This window comes from Stegostoma tigrinum, chromosome 4, assembly GCF_030684315.1.
Source record: "Stegostoma tigrinum isolate sSteTig4 chromosome 4, sSteTig4.hap1, whole genome shotgun sequence".
Classification (NCBI taxonomy): domain Eukaryota; kingdom Metazoa; phylum Chordata; class Chondrichthyes; order Orectolobiformes; family Stegostomatidae; genus Stegostoma; species Stegostoma tigrinum.
Window position 1 is genome coordinate 4,108,543 of NC_081357.1, and position 18,606 is coordinate 4,127,148.

Below are 18,606 nucleotides of genomic sequence, written 5' to 3' on the forward strand. Positions count from 1 at the left end.
CGGGATCCACCCTCTCCTTTCCCCGAAGGGTCTCGAGGATACTATGTGCTGACCACTGCCTGACGGCCTTGTGGTCGAAGGTGTTTCGTTTCAAAAATTTCTCCACGAAGGACAGGTGGTACGAGACGGTCCAACTACTCGGAGCGTTCCGCGGCAACGAGGCCAGGCCCATCCTTCGCAACACCGGGGACAGGTAGAACCTCAGTAAGTAGTGACACTTGGTGTTTGCGTACTGAGGATCTACGCACAGCTTGATGCAGCCGCACACAACGGTAGCCGTCAGGGCGAGGGTAGCGTTCGGTATGCCCTTTCCCCCATTTTCCAGGTCTTTGTACATGGTGTCCCTGTGGACCCGGTCCATCCTCGACCCCCAAATGAAGTGGAAGATGGCCCAGGTGACCGCAGCGGCGCAGGTCTAGGGAATAGGCCAGGCCTGCACCACATAGAACAGTACCGAAAGCCCCTCGCACCTGACAACCAGGTTCTTACCCGCAATGGAGAGGGACCGGAGCGTCCACCTGCCCAGCTTCTGCTTCAGTATGGTGATACGCTCCTCCCAAGTCTTAGTGCACGCCCCAGCTCCACCGAACCAAACACCCAGCACCTTCAGGTAGTCTATCCTGACGGTGAAGGGGATGAAGGAGCAGTCGTCCCAGTTCCCGAAGAACATGACCTCGCTCTTACCCCTATTGACTTTGGCACCAGAGGCCAGTTCAAACTGGCTGCAGATGTCCAACAGCCTACTCACCGACCGACGATCGGTGCAGAAGACGGCGACGTCGTCCATGTACAGGGAGGTCTTGACCTTAAGGCCTCCGCTGCCTGGGCTAGTCACGCCCTTCAGGCTCATGTCTTTCCTGATGGATGCGGCGAAGGGCTCCACACAGCACACGAACAAGGCATGAGAGAGGGGGCAGCCCTGCCTGACTCCAGATCTGACGGGAAAGCTGTCCGATTCCCACCCGTTGATCGAGACTGCGCTAACGATGTTGGTGTAGAGCAGCCGGATCCAATTGCGGATGCCCTCCCCAAACCCCAATTTGGAGACGACGGCCCTCATGTAAGCATGAGAGACCCTGTGGAAGGCCTTCTCCTGGTCCAGGCTGACGAGGCAGGTGTCCACCCGCCTGTCCTGCACGTAGGCGATCGTATCCCTGATGAGCACGAGGCTCTCAGTGATCTTCCTGCCTGGCACAGCACAGGTTTGGTCAGGGTGAATCACCGACTCCAGGACTGACCTGACCCGGTTGGCTATGACCTTGGCCAGGATTTTGTAGTCCACGTTCAAAAGTGAAATGGGACGCCAATTCTTAATTTCTTCCCTCTCCCCCTTCCTCTTGTAAATGAGGGTGATGATGCCTTTCCTCATGGACTTGCACATTTCCCCTGCCCGAAGCGCACTATCGCACACCTCCAGCAGGTCCTGACCGACCAGGTCCCACAGAGCGGAATACAGCTCGACCGGTAAGCCGTCGCTCCTGGGAGTCTTATTCCTCTCCAAGGACTTGAGGGCTCTGGTCAGCTCGTCCAGAGATATCGGCCGGTCCAGCCACTCCCTCGTGCCGTCGTCTAAGACCTCCGTGATAGACAACAGGAACAACTCAGAGGCCGTGCTGTCCGTGAGCTTCGTGTCGTACAGTCCGGCATAGAAGGATCTGCTGATCCTCAAAATGACGGGCCGAGACAACGTCACCGAGCCGTCGTCCTCCTTCAGCCGGCTAAGCACAGAGCTCTCTTTGCGCACCTTCTGAAAGAAGAAACGCGAGCACGTCTCGTCCTGCTCCATGGAGCGGACCCTGGACCGGAAGATTATCCGGGAGGCCTCCGCGGCGAAGAGTGAGGCTTGCTGGCCCCTCGCCTCGCGGAGGTCCTCCGTGACATCGACCCCCATCAACTGCAGAAGGAGCAGGTTCTGCACCCTTTTCTGGAGTCGCGACAGCTTTCCCCGCCTCTCTCTCGCCTTCCGAACACCCTTGAGGACAAAGAACCTCTTGATGTTCTCCTTCACCGTCTCCCACCAGTCGCCCGGAGACTCAAAGAGGGGTTTCATGGTTCTCCAACCGGCGTACTCCCTCTTAAGCTCCTCAACGTTCTCTGGGGTCAACAGAGTCGTGTTGAGCTTCCACGTCCCCTTGCCAGCCGGCTGGTCGTCCTGTAAGTGACAGTCGGCCAGCAGGAGGCAGTGGTCAGAGAAGAACACTGGCTCGTCGCCGGTGGACCTGACCAAGAACGCCCGTGACACAAACAGGAAGTCTATCCTTGAGCGGATAGACCCGTCTGGCCGCGACCAGGTGTACCTCCGCTGCGCTCTGTCTGCAGGGGTGCTGAAGACGTCGAGCAGCTTGGCGTCCTTCACCGTGCCCATCAGGAATCTGGACGTGACGTCCAGTTGAATCCCCCCACCCTCTGTCCCCACGCCAGATCTTCCATCTGCATCGATGATGCAGTTGAAGTCTCCGCCCAGGATGACCGGCCTGGACGTAGCCAGCAGGGGTGGAAGCCGCTGCAGGACGGCCAACCGCTCACTCCGTACCGCTGGGGCGTACACGTTGATCAGCCTCAGGGGAGTGTTCCTGTAGGTGACGTCAGCCACTAGGAGGCGCCCCCCCCACCACCTCCTGAACTTGAGAGATGGTGAAGTTGCGCCCCCGCAGCAGAATAGCCAGGCCCGAGGACCGACAGTCGTTACCCCCCGACCAGATCGAAGGCCCACAGGTCCAGGCGCCGGACCATTTCCCGTACCTGCCGAGGTGCGGTATCCCGCACTCCTGCAGAAACAGGAGGTCCGCCTTGATGGTGGTCAGGTAGGCCAACTTGGACACACATCTCGCGGTTGACTTGACGCTGCGCACATTAATGCTCGCAACTCGTACCCCCATTGTGGGCAGCGACCGCAGTACCCTCCCCAAGTCCAAGGTCCAGCCCCTCCATCAGTCCCTTCATGCCCATTGCCCGGGCTAACTGCTGGACGCTCTCCGGGCTCAGGAAACCGTCCGTGCTGCCTTCCGGGTGGCATCCCCCTGCCAGGGGTGCGGAGGCAGGAGGGTCAGGCTCCGGGTCAGGCTGGGGACGCGCTGTTTCCTTCTTCCCGCCTGGAAGTTCCGGGGGGCCCTCCAGTGCTCCAGCGGCACTTGACTGGGTGTCGGAGGGAGCCTCAGGACGCCTCCTGTCACCTGGAAGCGGGGTGCTGCTTTCCTTCCCCCTCGAGACCTTTAACTTCTGCTTCGAGTGGGCCCTCTCCGAATCCTCCTCGTCAGAGAAGCTCTTATAGCCCCCCTGTAGCTGCCTCTTCCCGCCTGATGGTTGCGGTTCCTGGGCCCGTCGACGCACCTTCCTCCTCGCTTTCCGGACTGTTGTCCACTCCCCTTGGTCGCCTGTCGCCGCCTCCATTGGCTCTGGGTTGTCGGGGGGGATCGGAGCCTGCAGGGGTGCTTTGCTGGCCTCGGGCCCATCCTGCAGGGCTGGGCCCTCCTGCACGGCCTGGCCCTCCTGCACATTAGTGGGGTCCTTGCTTGGCCCTGGTGCCTTCCTCTCCTCCGGGGGGGGCTGGCCCCGCATTTCCCCTGCCGGCGACCTGGGCGTAGGTGGTACCCCGCCGCGGGCATGCCCTATAGAAGTGGCCTGCTTCCCTGCAAAGGTTGCAGCTTCTCTCTCGTGGGCATTCCTTTGCCAGGTGTCCCTCCTCCCTGCAGTTCCTGCAGATGGTGGCTTTGCAGTCGGCCGCCATGTGACCTGACCTACCACAGGCATGGCAGACTTTAGGTTGCCCTGCATAGGTCAGGTAGCCCCTGCTCCCGCTGATCGCGAAGCTGGACGGTGGGTGTGCGACATTCCCGTCTGCGCCCATCCTCAGCGTCACCTTGACCTGCCTCTTACTCGTCCAGATGCCAAAGGGGTCCACCATGTCAGTTAGGTCCCCTTCCACCTTCACATACCTTCCGAGGAAGGTCAGGATATCAACTGCTGGCACATGCGGGTTGTACATGTGTACAGTCACCATACGGCTCCTCTGTGCTGGCATCACAAACAGTGGGACAGCGGTCAATACAGAGAGGGGGCCCTCACCTCCTTTCTCCTTGAAAACCTCCAGGAAGCGCTCGCAAAGCTTGGCACTCCTGAAGGTCACATCGTAAAAACCTCCTCCGGGGAAATCCTGCAGGCAGTAAATGTCCGCAGCAGCGAACCCACAACAGTCCAACAGGACCCTCTTCACGAAGAAGGTGCGGTCCACAGGCGCACCTTCATCCACCTTCTTTACAGAAACACGGATGGTGTTCCGGACCCCCCGACCTGGGGCACGAGCACTTGCTGCAGCCATCGTTGCAGGTTGGCTGCTCCCCTGAACCAGCGTTAGGCCGAAGCCAGCATTAAGATCCACTGGTCGCAAGGTCGCACAGCCAACCCGACATCCTCCCTTCACCTCCAACATAGCGCTCTCCTCCTCTCAGTCCGCAAGAGAGTGGGTCTTTATTGTGTTCGAGATGTAAGCTGGTTCACTGAGCTGGAAGGTTTGTTCCCAGATAATCAGTCACCATTCTAGGTAACATCATCAGTGAGCCTCCGACAAAGCGCTGGTGTTATGTTCCGCTTTCTATTTATCTCTTTAGGTTTCCTTGGGTTGGTGATGTCATTTCCTGTGTTGGTGATGTCATTTCCTGTTCTTTTTCTCAGCGGATGGTAGATTGGCTCCAAATCAATGTGTTTGTTGATGGAGTTCCGGTTGGAATGCCATGCTTCTAGGAATTCTCGTGCGTGTCTCTGTTTGGCTTGTCCTAGGATGGATGTGTTGTCCCAATCAAAGTGGTGTCCTTCCTCATCTGTACGTAAGGATACGAGTGATAGTGGGTCATGTCGTTTTGTGGCTAGTTGATGTTCATGTATCCTGGTGGCTAGCTTTCTGCCTGTTTGTTCAATGTTTGTGACAAACACTACATTGGACAAACAGGCAGAAAGCTAGCCACCAGGATACATGAACATCAACTAGCCACAAAACGACATGACCCACTATCACTAGTATCCTTACGTACAGATGAGGAAGGACACCACTTTGATTGGGACAACACATCCATCCTAGGACAAGCCAAACAGAGACACGCACGAGAATTCCTAGAAGCATGGCATTCCAACCGGAACTCCATCAACAAACACATTGATTTGGAGCCAATCTACCATCCGCTGAGAAAAAGAACAGGAAATGACATCACCAATGCAGGAAATGACATCACCAACCCAAGGAAACCTCAACAGATAAATAGAAAGCGGGACATAACACCAGCGCTTCGTTGGAGGCTCACTGATGTTATCTAGAATGGTGATGAAACGTCTGAAAACTAACCTTCCAGCTCAGCGAGCAAACTCACATCCAGTTAAATATTGAATTTAGTTTGATTAGTTTAAGCTCATTTGGCAGGGGTTTGGCACAGAGTGGGGATGTAGTAGAAAGCAAGAACGTGAGAACTAGGAATAGAGCATGTAGCCCCTCGAGCCTGCTCTCTTATTCGATACTACAGTGGCTGATCTCGTCTTGGCTTCAACTCCACTTTCCTGCCAGCTCTCCATAACCCTTCAAACTGTTACTAATGAAAAATCTGCCTGTCTCCTCCTGAAATACTGGTATATGCGGCACTCTGGGGGTGAATTCCATAGAACCACACCCGTTTTGAGAGAAGTAACCCGTTCTTATCTCTGTTTTAAATCTGCAGTCCCTTGTCCTAAAACTATGACCTCTTATTGTAGATTGCCTCACAAGAGGAAACGTTCTGTCTCCATCTCCTTTGTCAGATCTTGGTAGCATCTGATTCCCCTCAATTCGATCTCCTTTCATGCTTCAAGACTCTGGAGAGTTCCTAAACTGCACCATCTCTGCTCACACAAGCCTTTCATCTCAAATTAATCTAGTGAGCCTTCCCTGAACGGTCTACAATATAATTACATGCTTGCATCCATTAGGGAATGATGCGCTGACAAATATAGAAGATAAAAACAAGCCAGTCTGTAAGGCAGAAACTATATAGTCAGGGGAGCATAGCAGGGCAAGGTGGCATTTATTTTAATTCAGAGTCTTGTAAGTAACGCAGACGGGATTGCAATGCTATTAATGGAGATGCAGCATCATTGCTATGATGGAAAATGGGTGAGATGCAAACAGGACTGACAGCAATATTCTGCTGTTTAAAATCTTCCAGCAAGACAGGGAGAGATGTATAGGAGGAGGTAGTGTCGTGGTATTGATCAATTATTGTAATAAGGAGGAAGGATGGCTGCTTTGTTGGGGCCATTTGGGTCAAACTTAATAATAAAAAAGGGGGCAATTGCATTGTTGGGAGTATAGACCCTCAAACAGCTGGGAAATGTCACAAGACGTGTAGGCAAATCTCAGAAGTAATACATCGTATAATAATAGTAGTGGTTTCAAACTTCTCCAGTGTTAGCTGGGATAGACAAAAAGTATTAAAGATTTAAAGTGGGCAGAATTTTTGGTGTGCACAGGAGAGCTTTATAAGTCAGCGTAGAGAAAGCCCTACAACAAAGGGCCAAGTAAGTGGGGACAGTGTCAGTGGAGAGCATCTTGGTGATCGTGGCCATAACTCCGTGGGATGAAGGTAATTTTGGAAAAGAACGCGGGTGGATTGAGAATAAGGTGGAGGTGAATGGGTTTTAATGTAACGAGTCAGGATCTGACCGAAGTAGACTAGGGACAGCCACTTGTTGGAAAATCTGTGTTAGAGCAATGGGAGACTTACAAAAAGTGCAGGATGTACATGTTCTTGTAGAGATGAAGTGGATGAACCCTGGATATCGGGGAATGTTGACAATTCAGGAAGGAGAAAAGGCAGCTTATGGAGGCTAATGAGGGTTTAAAACCAGGAAAGCCTTAAAGTCAAATAGAAAGTGCAGAGGGTCACTTAAAGAGAAGTGATAAACATGAAGAGGGGGGCATGAGCAACCCCAGGTGGGGAAATAAAGGATAATTCAATGGATATTAGGGACTAGAGGATAACTGTGGAAAGAGCCCCACATCCTAAAGCTATGACCTGTTTTGTTCTAGATTTCCTCACAAGAGGAAACATTCTGTCTACATCTGCTTTGTTAGACCCCAGGCAGCATCTGGTACCCCTCAATTCGATCTCCTTTCATGCTTCACAACTCTGGAGAGTTCCTAAACTGCACCATTTCCGCTCACACAAGCCTTTCTCCTCCTCCCAGCACCCTCTCGCATATTCCCCCATCCCCGGCTGCCCTTATCGGTGAAGCTAGAAGGTATAGATGAGGTTTTAACTTAATGCTTTGAATCTTTAGCCATTGTAGAGAAGGACAATTTTAGTATCAAAGTCAGGGACTATAATATTCTTGAACAAATTACAGCTGAGAGGATGGAGCTGTTAGTGGTTTTACGATCTTAAAGTAGTATAAATCCCTAGAACCAGATGAGTTGTGAACCAGCCTGCTTTCGGAAGCAAGGTGGGAGATTCTCCCCGGTTCATGGCGGTTATGGTGATGGGTCTCTAGTTAATGGTGGGTAAGGTGATGGGTCTCCGGTTAATAGCAGTTATGGAGATGAGTCTCCGGTTAACGGTGGGTAAGGTGATGGGTCTCCGGTTAATGGTGGGTAAGATGATGGGTCTCCGGTTAATAGTGGTTATGGAGATGGGTCTCCCGTTAATGGCGGTTAAGGTGATGGGTCTCTGGTTAATGGTGGGTAAGGTGATGGGTCTCCGGTTAATGGTGGGTAAGGTGATGGGTCTCGGGTTAATAGCGGGTATGGAGATGGGTCTCCGGTTAATGGCCGTTAAGGTGATGGGTCTCCGGTTAATGGTGGGTAAGGTGATGGGTCTCGGGTTAATAGCGGGTATGGAGATGGGTCTCCGGTTAATGGCCGTTAAGGTGATGGGGTCTCTGGTTATTGGTGGGTAAGGTGATGGGCCTCCGGTTAGTGGTGGGTAAGGTGATGGGTCTTTAGTTAATGGCGGCTATGGAGATGGGTCGCTGGTTAATGGCGGTTATGGAGGTGGGTCTCCGGTTAATGGTGGTTGTGGAGATGGGTCTCTAGTTAATGGCGGTTATGGAGATGGGTCTCCGGTTAATGGTGGTTGTGGAGATGGGTCTCTAGTTAATGGCGGTTAAGGTAATGGGTCTCCGGTTAATGGCGGTTATGGCGATGGGTCTCCAGTTAATGGTGGGTAAGGTGATGGTTCTCCGGTTAATGGCGGTTATGGAGATGGGTCTCCGGTTAATGGTGGGTAAGGTGATGGGTCTCCGGTTAATGGTGGGTAAGGTGATGGGTCTCGGGTTAATGGGGGTAAGGTGATGGGTCTCGGGTTAATGGCGGGTATGGAGATGGGTCTCCGGTTAATGGCCGTTAAGGTGATGGTGTCTCTGGTTAATGGTGGGTAAGGTGATGGGCCTCCGGTTAGTGGTGGGTAAGGTGATGGGTCTTTAGTTAATGGCGGCTATGGAGATGGGTCTCTGGTTAATGGCGGTTATGGAGATGGGTCTCCGGTTAATGGTGGTTGTGGAGATGGGTCTCTAGTTAATGGCGGTTAAGGTAATGGGTCTCCGGTTAATGGCGGTTATGGAGATGGGTCTCCAGTTAATGGTGGGTAAGGTGATGAGACTCCGGTTAATGGTGGTTGTGGAGATGGGTCTCTGGTTAATGGCGGGTAAGGTGATGGGCCTCCAGTTAATGGCGGTTATGGAGATGGGTCTCCGGTTAATGGTGGTTGTGGAGATGGGTCTCTGGTTAATGGCGGGTAAGGGGATGGGTCTCCGGTTAATGGTGGGTAAGGTGATGGGTCTCCGGTTAATGGCGGTTATGGAGATGAGTCTCTAGTTAATGGCGGTTATGGAGATGGGTCTCTGGTTAATGGCGGTTATGGTGTGACGGTTGCTGACTGTTTACCATATTTTATGATCAGATATTATTGATCCTGCTGTCCTGCGGCCTGGGCGACTGGACAAGACGTTATATGTTGGATTGCCGATGGCCTCAGACCGATTTGCTATCTTGCAAACTTTGACAAAGGTAAAAGAGGAGAATTCTGACTCTTTCTGATGAAGGGTCTAGGCCCGAAAAGTCAGCTTTCCTGCTCCGAAGATGCTGCTTGGCCTGCTGTGTTCATCCAGCCCCACACCTTGTTACCTAGAATTCGGACACTCCCAGGAGCATTTCTACTTCATAATTATTTCACCTTTCACAACAATTCCTTCTTCTTCCCCAGTTCACAGGATTCGGCTGCTCAGTACTTCCCTCCCCACTACTGCCCTCTCGTGGGTCCCCCTCCCCCTTGCTGTCCTCTTGCGGGTCCCGGTCCCCTCTACCACCCTCTCGTGGCTCCCCCTAACAGTTGCTGCCCTCTCATTGGCCCCCTCCCCTCCTCACGAATGGCCTCTTGTGGGCCCCCCACCCTCCCGCTGCCCTCTCGTGCATCCCCCCCACCGCTGCCCTCTCATGGGCTCCGTCCCCCTGCTGCCCTCTTGCGGGTCCCGCTCTCTCTTGCTCCCTTTGTCTCTATTTGGGGTGGGGTTGGTGTGGGGACACTGTTGATGAGGTGTATATGATGGTGGGGGGTGGGGTGCAATTTGATGTGTTTAATGCTGAACTGTTTTCTGTTCCAGTTTGGGACCCGTCCTCTGTTAGACTCTGATGTTGATCTGTCTTCGATTGCCAGTGACCAGCGCTGTGACAACTTCTCGTGAGTTCATTGTGTATTCACCATGGTTCACCTTCAATGAGCAATTCTCGAATAGCCCCAGGTTCCTGTGTTGCTGTTCCATCTTTAGAATTGTGCGTTTAAATCGATGGAGCCTCTTCCCGTTCCTTGGGCCACAGTTGTCTGTTTTTTTTCGAAATACCCAAGGCATCAGGAGGGCTGTGCATGGTTTTGTGAAAGGGAAGTCATGACTAATTAGTTTGAGTGATCTTTGAAGGATTGATGTGCTCTGTGGATTAGGGAACTCAGTTGGAGTATACTACTGTACTTTGATTTCAAGAAACTGTTTAATAAAGTTGTTACAGAGGTTATTACAGAAAATGAAAATTCTATTTTAATGTGTTCATTGGTGTGGGAATTGCTGGCTGGGCTAGCATTTAGTGTCCATCCCTAATTGTCTCAAGAAGGTGCTGGTGAGCTGGTGAACTGGTACGATCCTTTCGGTATAGGTGACCTATAGGAGGGAGTTCCAGGATTTTGACCCACTGACAGCGAAAGAGCAGTGAAATATTTCCAAATCAGGATAGTGAGTGGCTTGGGGGGGGAAATTGTGATGCTGAGTCAGGCCAGCAGCATGGGGGAGCTCGCTTTACTGGTGTTCCCATTATCTGCTGCCCTTCGAGATGTAAGGGTTAGGAAGGTGCTGTCTAAGTAGCACTGGTGAATTTCTGTAGTGCATCTTGTAGCTAGCGTTAGTAGTGTTTAGCTCCTCCTCTTATTGCAAAAATGTCTGCCAGACCTCTTTAAAATCACTGATTTTTGGGAGAAAAAAATTATTCTTAAAGCAAGTAATAAACTCTCGTTGTGACCTAAATGATGATGGAATATTAAAACTTTCCATACAGACATACACGCACAAAAATACTGTCTGTGTTGAGGGGAGAGTTTTTTTTTAAACTAAAGACAAAAACCACTCCTGTGGGTCAAGGGTCTGGAAATAAATGACAGAATATGACGTAAAGCCCACTTTTTCCTTTTGATGGTGTTGAAGTACGTATGTGCAAGAAAAGGTGGAGAGAGGGACAGTTTTGGTTTAACCTGGGGCTCTCCATCCCTCGGGCAAAGGATGGGCTTGAGATGGAGGGACCTCAACTGGTATGTGAACTAAACTTGTGCAATTGGCATCAGTCTACAACACAAACAGCTAATGCACCCAACTGAGCTCACTTTCTCATCGTGATTAAGACGGTAGACCCTACCTTTAATCTGACTGAAAGCTTTGCATCGCTGTTTCTCCAATGTCAGTTTGATTTCCAATAAAAAAAACTGCAAGTAATAACTGGGAATCTAGTTGTGTGAGCCCCCTTTTGAATGAAGGACCAGAATATGACAGAATATTTCAGCAAATTGAGCAGTTGGGAGAAATCACATTTGGCGAGATGCATAGCCAAAGCAAATGTTTGTGTCTGGGAATTTGGTGAAGAGGGGAAGAAGTGCTTTTTTTTTGGATCATAGTACATAAGGCCTTTTTAAACAGGATAAACTGAGGCCCAGCACAAAACAAGGAGTGACATCACGAGAAAACAGTAAGTTCTTTTGGGTAGTATAGTTACTAATTTGGTGTAAGTCATTCACAGGTTAAAGGTGAATAGGACAAATGAAAAATCGCAGAGATGCAGTGAGCTGATTGACCGATAAAGAACTACCTTTAGAGATTAACCCTAAATAGTATTTACTTAAAAAGTATAAAAATCATTTAGGGATAAACTGAAAAGTAGAAGCACTCAAGATAACTGACAGTTAGAATAAGAAATAGAAGATGAAAGACGAAAGGGAAAGAGAGTATTATTTTTAGACTTAGTAATTAGTAAAGCTAGCTGGTAATACGAAGCTTTACTTTTTAAAGTGTGGTGGGCGAAGTCAGCTGAGCAGAACATGAGACCTGTTATACCTGGGAACATGTGTGCAGGAACTGCTCCCAGCTGCAGAAGCCTAAGCTCTGCATTTCAGAGTTTGAGTGGCAGCTGGAGATGCTGTGGCACGCCCATTAGGCTGAAAGTTACATGGGTAGCATGTTTGGGAAAGTGCTCACACCACAGCTCAGGGCACTGCAGGAAGGATGCGATAGGGTGTACCACCAAGCAGTCAGAGAGAAACAAGCAGGTAGGGCTGGGAATCTCTGGGTCCAGCTGACAAATTGGTTTTCCATTTGGAAGCTAATGAAACTGAGCAGATTGGATGGATTTTTGACAGTGTTTGGGCACTGGGAACAAGCAAAAAACTGGTGTTTCCATTGATGTCAGATTAACGGTGACCTTATTGAATAGGGCAGTAAGGCCACGAGGTTCCAGTGGCATATTCGGCCCCTCTTTCTTATGATCTTGTGTTTCTGTTTGTACTGTCATTCCTGGGGTGCGCTGGTGTTCTTTTTCCTTAGTTCCTGCAAATCTCACTATAGCAGTTAGAACTCTTCTGTGTGGTATGTTGTTCCTCTCAGGTGGGAGTGGAGGGTGCTGATTGCATTGTTGTTCTCTGTAGGGGTGCAGACCTGTCTGCACTGGTGCGTGAAGCTTCCATTAATGCCCTGAGGCAGCATCTCTCTGGCCAGCCATCAGAACAAGCCCCAGGTAAGAAAATACCTCTGAGGTAGACTGTCTCTGTAGCCTTCACTTTTGACAATTGAAACCCTCACCTCAAGTCACTGACTCGTGTTGCAGCTCTTACCGCCCCCCCCCGCCAACCCCAGCACCTTATAAAGCCCCCCACCCACCCACCCACCCTTTGCCCAAGTCTCCGAACCCCAGCTACTGTTGCCCAGAGTTTCCAGTCCATTTCTTCTGATTAATTCTCCCTTTACTGTAACTTTTCAGCTCCCTCCTTAGAAATACGGGTGGCACGGCAGCATTTCGAAGCAGCGTTCAAGAAAGTGAAGCCTTCTGTGAGTAAAAAGGTGAGATCATAGGCAGCAGTTTTCTGAGTACACACTGTAGTGTTCTGACAGTGACTGCAGATCTGCATGATAATTAAGCCGCAACTCTCCACAGTCGAGCCCATTTGCATAAATTGGTTGATTCAAACACCAAATTCCACCCTTCTCCACGAACCAGAATAAAATAAATATCATCAAGCTTTGGTAAGGATTTAAAGGATTCTCCTTATTAGGATCAAGATTTATTCTTAAAAGAAGTGACAAACACTAGCCAACACCTCAACCACAATCTAGAGTTGAAAGCACATACTCTTAACCCTACACACAGACTCACAGTAAAAACAAGTCTCTGCAGAGATCAGGGACTTTTTTTGAAGAAGGGAAAAAGCTTGCACGGACTAGTTGTCTGGAGCCAAAAGGTAAAATATGATCGTTTCTCACATTGGCTGAAATTTCCTTCCAGCAGGTTGAATTCCAGAAAGCTGGAAAATGATGGTCTCTGTCCAGTTCTGACGCCGATCAACTTATCATAGTCTATTCGATCAGGCTTCAGTAGGCAGAGAGACATCACTAAAAGCTGGCAACTAATTTCAGTTGAGAATAAGGCAGCTAAATGGATTGTTGACCTTTATTTCGAAGGGAATGCACTACAAAAATAGGGAGATTTTTGTCAAAACTATACAGGACACAAAAGGGGAAGTTACAGTCACCCAGTACAACAACTTGTTTTTAAAACCTTTCCATGATTTGCCTGTGTATCTGTTCCTTGAGCTCCTGCTGGCTATTGGGAGGCCTGTAGTATAATCCCATCATAGTGATTGCACCTTTCTTATTCCTGAGCCCTATCCATACGACCTCGCTGGAAGAGTCCTCCAAGATGTCCTGCCTTAGTGCAGTGGTGACATTCTCCATAATCAGGAATGTAATATTCTTGGGGGAGTTATAAGGCAGATGTGGAAAGATTGGTTCCCCTAAAGGAAAGAGTCTAGCACCACAGGGCATCATCTCAGAATAAAGGGTCGTTTAGTTAGGAGGAAGTTCTTCTCTTGGAGGGTAGTGAATCTAGGAATTGTTCCACCTCAGAGGGCTGTAGAGCTGTTAACTGTATTCAAGGTGAGATAGAAAATCGGTCTATCGGTACGAGGAATCAAGGGTTATTGGAGAAAAGGCAGGAAAGTGCAGTTGAGGATGATCACATCAGCCAAAATTTCATTGAATGGTAAAGCAGGTCAGAAGCTGGGAATACTGCAGCAAGTAGCTCACCTCCTAACTCCTCAAAGCCTGTCCTCCATCTACAAGGCACAAGTCAGGAGTGTGATGGAATACTCCCCACTTGCCTGGATGGGGGCAGCCCCAACAACACTCAAGAAGCTCGACACCATCCAGGACAAAGCAGCCGCTTGATTGGCACCACATCCACAAGCATCCCACTCCCTCCACCACCGACACTCAGTAGCAGCAGTGAGTGGTATCTGCAAGATGCAGTGCAGAGATTCACCAAAGAGCCTCAGGCAGCACCTACCAAACCCACAACCACTTCCATCCAGAAGGACAAGGGCAGCAGATACATGGGAACACCACAACCTCCAAGGTCCCCTCCAACTCACTCACATCCTGACTTGGAAATATTTCACCATTCCCTCACTGTTGCTGGGTCAAAATCCTGGAATTCCCTCACTAATAGCATTGTGGGTCAACCCACAGCTAGAGGACTGCAGCAGTTCAAGAAGGCAGCTCACGCCCACCACCTCAACAGGCTAACTAGGGTTGGGCAAGAAATGCTGGCCTGGCACCAACGCCCATATCCCACAAATGAATAAAAAAAGTGATAATGGGAACTGCAGATGCTGGAGAATCCAAGATAATAAAATGTGAGGCTGGATGAACACAGCAGGCCAAGCAGCATCTCAGGAGCACAAAAGCTGACGTTTCAGGCCTAGACCCTTCATCAGAGAGGGGGATGGGGTGAGGGTTCTGGAATAAATAGGGAGAGAGGGGGAGGCGGACCGAAGATAGAGAGAAAAGAAGATAGGTGGAGAGGAGAGTAGGTGGGGAGGTAGGGAGGGGATAGGTCAGTCCAGGGAAGACGGACAGGTCAAGGAGGTGGGATGAGGTTAGTAGGTAGCTGGGGGTGCGGCTTAGGGTGGGAGGAAGGGATGGGTGAGAGGAAGAACCGGTTAGGGAGGCAGAGACAGGTTGGACTGGTTTTGGGATGCAGTGGGTGGAGGGGAAGAGCTGGGCTGGTTGTGTGGTGCAGTGGGTTCGCAATAAACAACTGCACCTCCCAGTCGCGAACCATTTCCACTCCCCCTCCCATTCTTTAGATGACATGTCCATCATGGGCCTCCTGCAGTGCCACAATGATGCCACCCGAAGGTTGCAGGAACAGCAACTCATATTCCGCTTGGGAACCCTGCAGCCCAATGGTATCAATGTGGACTTCACCAGCTTCAAAATCTCCCCTTCCCCAACTGCATCCCAAAACCAGCCCAGTTCGTCCCCTCCCCCCACTGCACCACACAACCAGCCCAGCTCTTCCCCCCCACCCACTGCATCCCAAAACCAGTCCAACCTGTCTCTGCCTCCCTAACCTGTTCTTCCTCTCACCCATCCCTTCCTCCCACCCCAAGCCGCACCTCCATTTCCTACCTACTAACCTCATCCCACCTCCTTGACCTGTCCGTCTTCCCTGGACTGACCTATCCCCTCCCTACCTCCACCTATACTCTCCTCTCCACCTATCTTCTTTTCTCTCCATCTTCGGTCTGCCTCCCCTCTCTCCCTATTTATTCCAGAACCCTCACCCCATCCCCCTCTCTGATGAAGGGTCTAGGCCCGAAACGTCAGCTTTTGTGCTCCTGAGATGCTGCTTGGCCTGCTGTGTTCATCCAGCCTCACAATGAATTAAAAAAAAGTGACTCAGTGGGCTCATTGTTCTGCTTCTCCTCCTGTGGTATAAATACTATAATTTGGACCCTCTACCAAGTATGGAGGGACAATTTCAGAGCCTCTGGGATGTCTCTTCATGTCTGCCTTCCGGCTCTGCAAAATAGAATTTTAAGACCACAGAGGGTTGCTAGGCAACCATTAACATAGACCATCTTGTCTTCTCAAAGCCAGGTTTAACACTATTAATTTACAGAAATAAATGCCCTTTGTTAGTTATGGCCTTTATGTTATTTATATCTTCTTCTCCAAAGTCACTTGATGTCTGATAAAATCAGCAGGCAGCTTCAGTTATTATCAAATGGGTTCCAGCCACATACAGTTCAATGTAATTCTAAGCAGGTTGTAGACTTGCTTGCTGAACCAGTGGGTTTGGTTGATAAAAACATTTTGTCACTCTGCAAGGTAACATTGTGAGTGCACCTCTGGTGAAGCATTGGTGTTCTATGCTGCTTGTTATTTGTACACTTCAGTCTGTTGGGTGTTTGGTCCCACTTCTCGTTCTGTTTCTCAGTGGTTTGTACACAGGGTCTAATTCAGTGTGTTTGTTGATGGAATTCTGGTTAAAATACCAGGCCTCCACGAATTCCCTGTCTGGCCTGTGTGATTTATGGATATGTTGCCTGTGTGTAGTGAGACGAGTGAGAATTGGTTGTATCTCTTGGTGTCTACTTGGTGCTCATGTGTCCGTATTGTCAGTTTTCTTCCGGTTTGGCCTGTGTAATGCTTCTCTCAGTCCTTGCATGGCTTTTTTAAAATTAAAGATAACAAAGTGTGGAGCTGGATGAACACAGCAGGCCAAGCAGCATCTCAGGAGCACATTTTTTTAATTACATTGGTTTTGTCAGTTTTGGCTTTGGGATCCTTTATGTTTGTCAGTAGCTGTTGGTTTGTGGGCCTGAGAGCTAGGGCTCTGAGTTGTCTTTTGGTCATCTCTGAAATGTCCCTGATGTACAGCAGGGTGATAGGTGAGTCTGGTCTTGGAGGTAATGATGGATTGTGCTTTTCGGGTATTCATTCCTTTTGAAGACTCCAGGTGCTGCTGTTCTGCTTTACATAGTTCCCAGTTGCTGCAATATGTTGTGACTTGTTTAAATAGTCACAATGATGCAGTTCCATTTGTGGGCATTGGGGTGGTTGCTAGTGTAACTGAGTACCTGGTCTGGTTTTTGGTCTTTCTGTATATGCTAGTCTGAAGTTCCCTGTTGTTTTTGCGTTCAACCATTCGGCTCAGGAAGGGTAGTTGGTTGTTGTTCTTTTCTTCTTTTGTGAATTTTATTCCAGTGAGGATGTTGTTTATGTGTTAGATGTTGTGAGGATGTTGTTTATGTGTTAGATGTTGTGAGGATGTTGTTTATGTGTTAGATGTTGTGAGGATGTTGTTTATGTGTTAGATGTTGTGAGGATGTTGTTTATGTGTTAGATGTTGTGAGGATGTTGTTTATGTGTTAGATGTTGTGAGGATGTTGTTTATGTGTTAGATGTTGTGAGGATGTTGTTTATGTGTTAGATGTTGTGAGGATGTTGTTTATGTGTTAGATGTTGTGAGGATGTTGTTTATGTGTTAGATGTTGTGAGGATGTTGTTTATGTGTTAGATGTTGTGAGGATGTTGTTTATGTGTTAGATGTTGTGAGGATGTTGTTTATGTGTTAGATGTTGTGAGGATGTTGTTTATGTGTTAGATGTTGTGAGGATGTTGTTTATGTGTTAGATGTTGTGAGGATGTTGTTTATGTGTTAGATGTTGTGAGGATGTTGTTTATGTGTTAGATGTTGTGAGGATGTTGTTTATGTGTTAGATGTTGTGAGGATGTTGTTTATGTGTTAGATGTTGTGAGGATGTTGTTTATGTGTTAGATGTTGTGAGGATGTTGTTTATGTGTTAGATGTTGTGAGGATGTTGTTTATGTGTTAGATGTTGTGAGGATGTTGTTTATGTGTTAGATGTTGTGAGGATGTTGTTTATGTGTTAGATGTTGTGAGGATGTTGTTTATGTGTTAGATGTTGTGAGGATGTTGTTTATGTGTTAGATGTTGTGAGGATGTTGTTTATGTGTTAGATGTTGTGAGGATGTTGTTTATGTGTTAGATGTTGTGAGGATGTTGTTTATGTGTTAGATGTTGTGAGGATGTTGTTTATGTGTGAAGGTGTCGTCTACATATTGGACTTGTTTTGGGTTGTATACTGGGGAGCACTGTCTGTCCTAACATTTGTATTACTGCTTCTGCAATCAGTCCTGATATTGGGATCCCATTGGTGTATAATTTGTTTGTATATGCCATTGTTGAAGGTGAACTGGGTTGTGAGGCGCAGATCTAGCAGGTTCAGTTCGCTGTCCTTTTTGTTGCTGTTGGTGTTGTGGGACGCCTGCCTTCCTGATTCACCCAGCAGCGTGGCAGTTGTCTCTTTGGCTTGGTCGATATTTATGGAGACAAATAGTGCTGTTCTGTCAAAGGATGTCATCACCTTATCTTCTTCCATCCTAGTGTCCTTGATTGATGTTGAGGAATTCTTGGGAGCAGTGGATGGAGTGGGTAGTGTTGTCAACCAATATCTGTAGTAGTTCTCTGGTGTGCCTGGTAGTGAGAAAATGGGTCTGAGGGGAACCCCTGGCTTCTGCACCTTCGGGAGTCCATAGAAACGGAGTGTGTTGGATCCCTCTGGCTTCATTCTTTGGTAGTCTGTCTTGCAGATATCGCCTGAGTTGTGTAATTTCTTTGGGTTTGTAGTAATCTTGTTCCCTAACTGTGGTGTCAGGTCTATTGCCATCTGTTGGTAGATGTCACTATCGCTAGTAGTGTGTTAGTTTCCCCGATGTATTGGGCTCTGTTGAGGATTACTGTCATCCGTCCTTTGGCCGTCTGTTCCTGACTTTCTTAAATCTTTCCAGGGCTTTCCTCTCTCCTGTGTTGAATGTGTTCCACTTACCTTTTTTGCTTAATGTTGAGGCTGTCATCTGTCTGATGGTTTGTCATAGTCATGCTGCTCTTTCGTGATGATTCCAGCGCAGCCAGGAAACTAGTCTTTTTGGTGCCTCTGTAGTTATAATTCAGTCCGTATACTAGGACAGTCTTATCAG

General features: G+C 49.0%; 1 protein-coding gene across 4 annotated transcripts in view; it reads left to right on the plus strand.

The window, feature by feature from the left end:
- Positions 1 to 18,606, plus strand: part of nvl (nuclear VCP like) — an 87,413-nt gene that overhangs the window by 64,899 nt on the left and 3,908 nt on the right. For all 4 annotated transcript variants that reach the window (XM_059645718.1, XM_059645719.1, XM_059645720.1 and 1 more), the window contains 4 exons: positions 8,916 to 9,022; positions 9,616 to 9,692; positions 12,189 to 12,277; positions 12,521 to 12,600. In XM_059645718.1, coding sequence (XP_059501701.1) covers positions 8,916 to 9,022; positions 9,616 to 9,692; positions 12,189 to 12,277; positions 12,521 to 12,600 — 353 coding nt within the window. The remainder of the gene's footprint in view (positions 1 to 8,915; positions 9,023 to 9,615; positions 9,693 to 12,188; positions 12,278 to 12,520; positions 12,601 to 18,606) is intronic.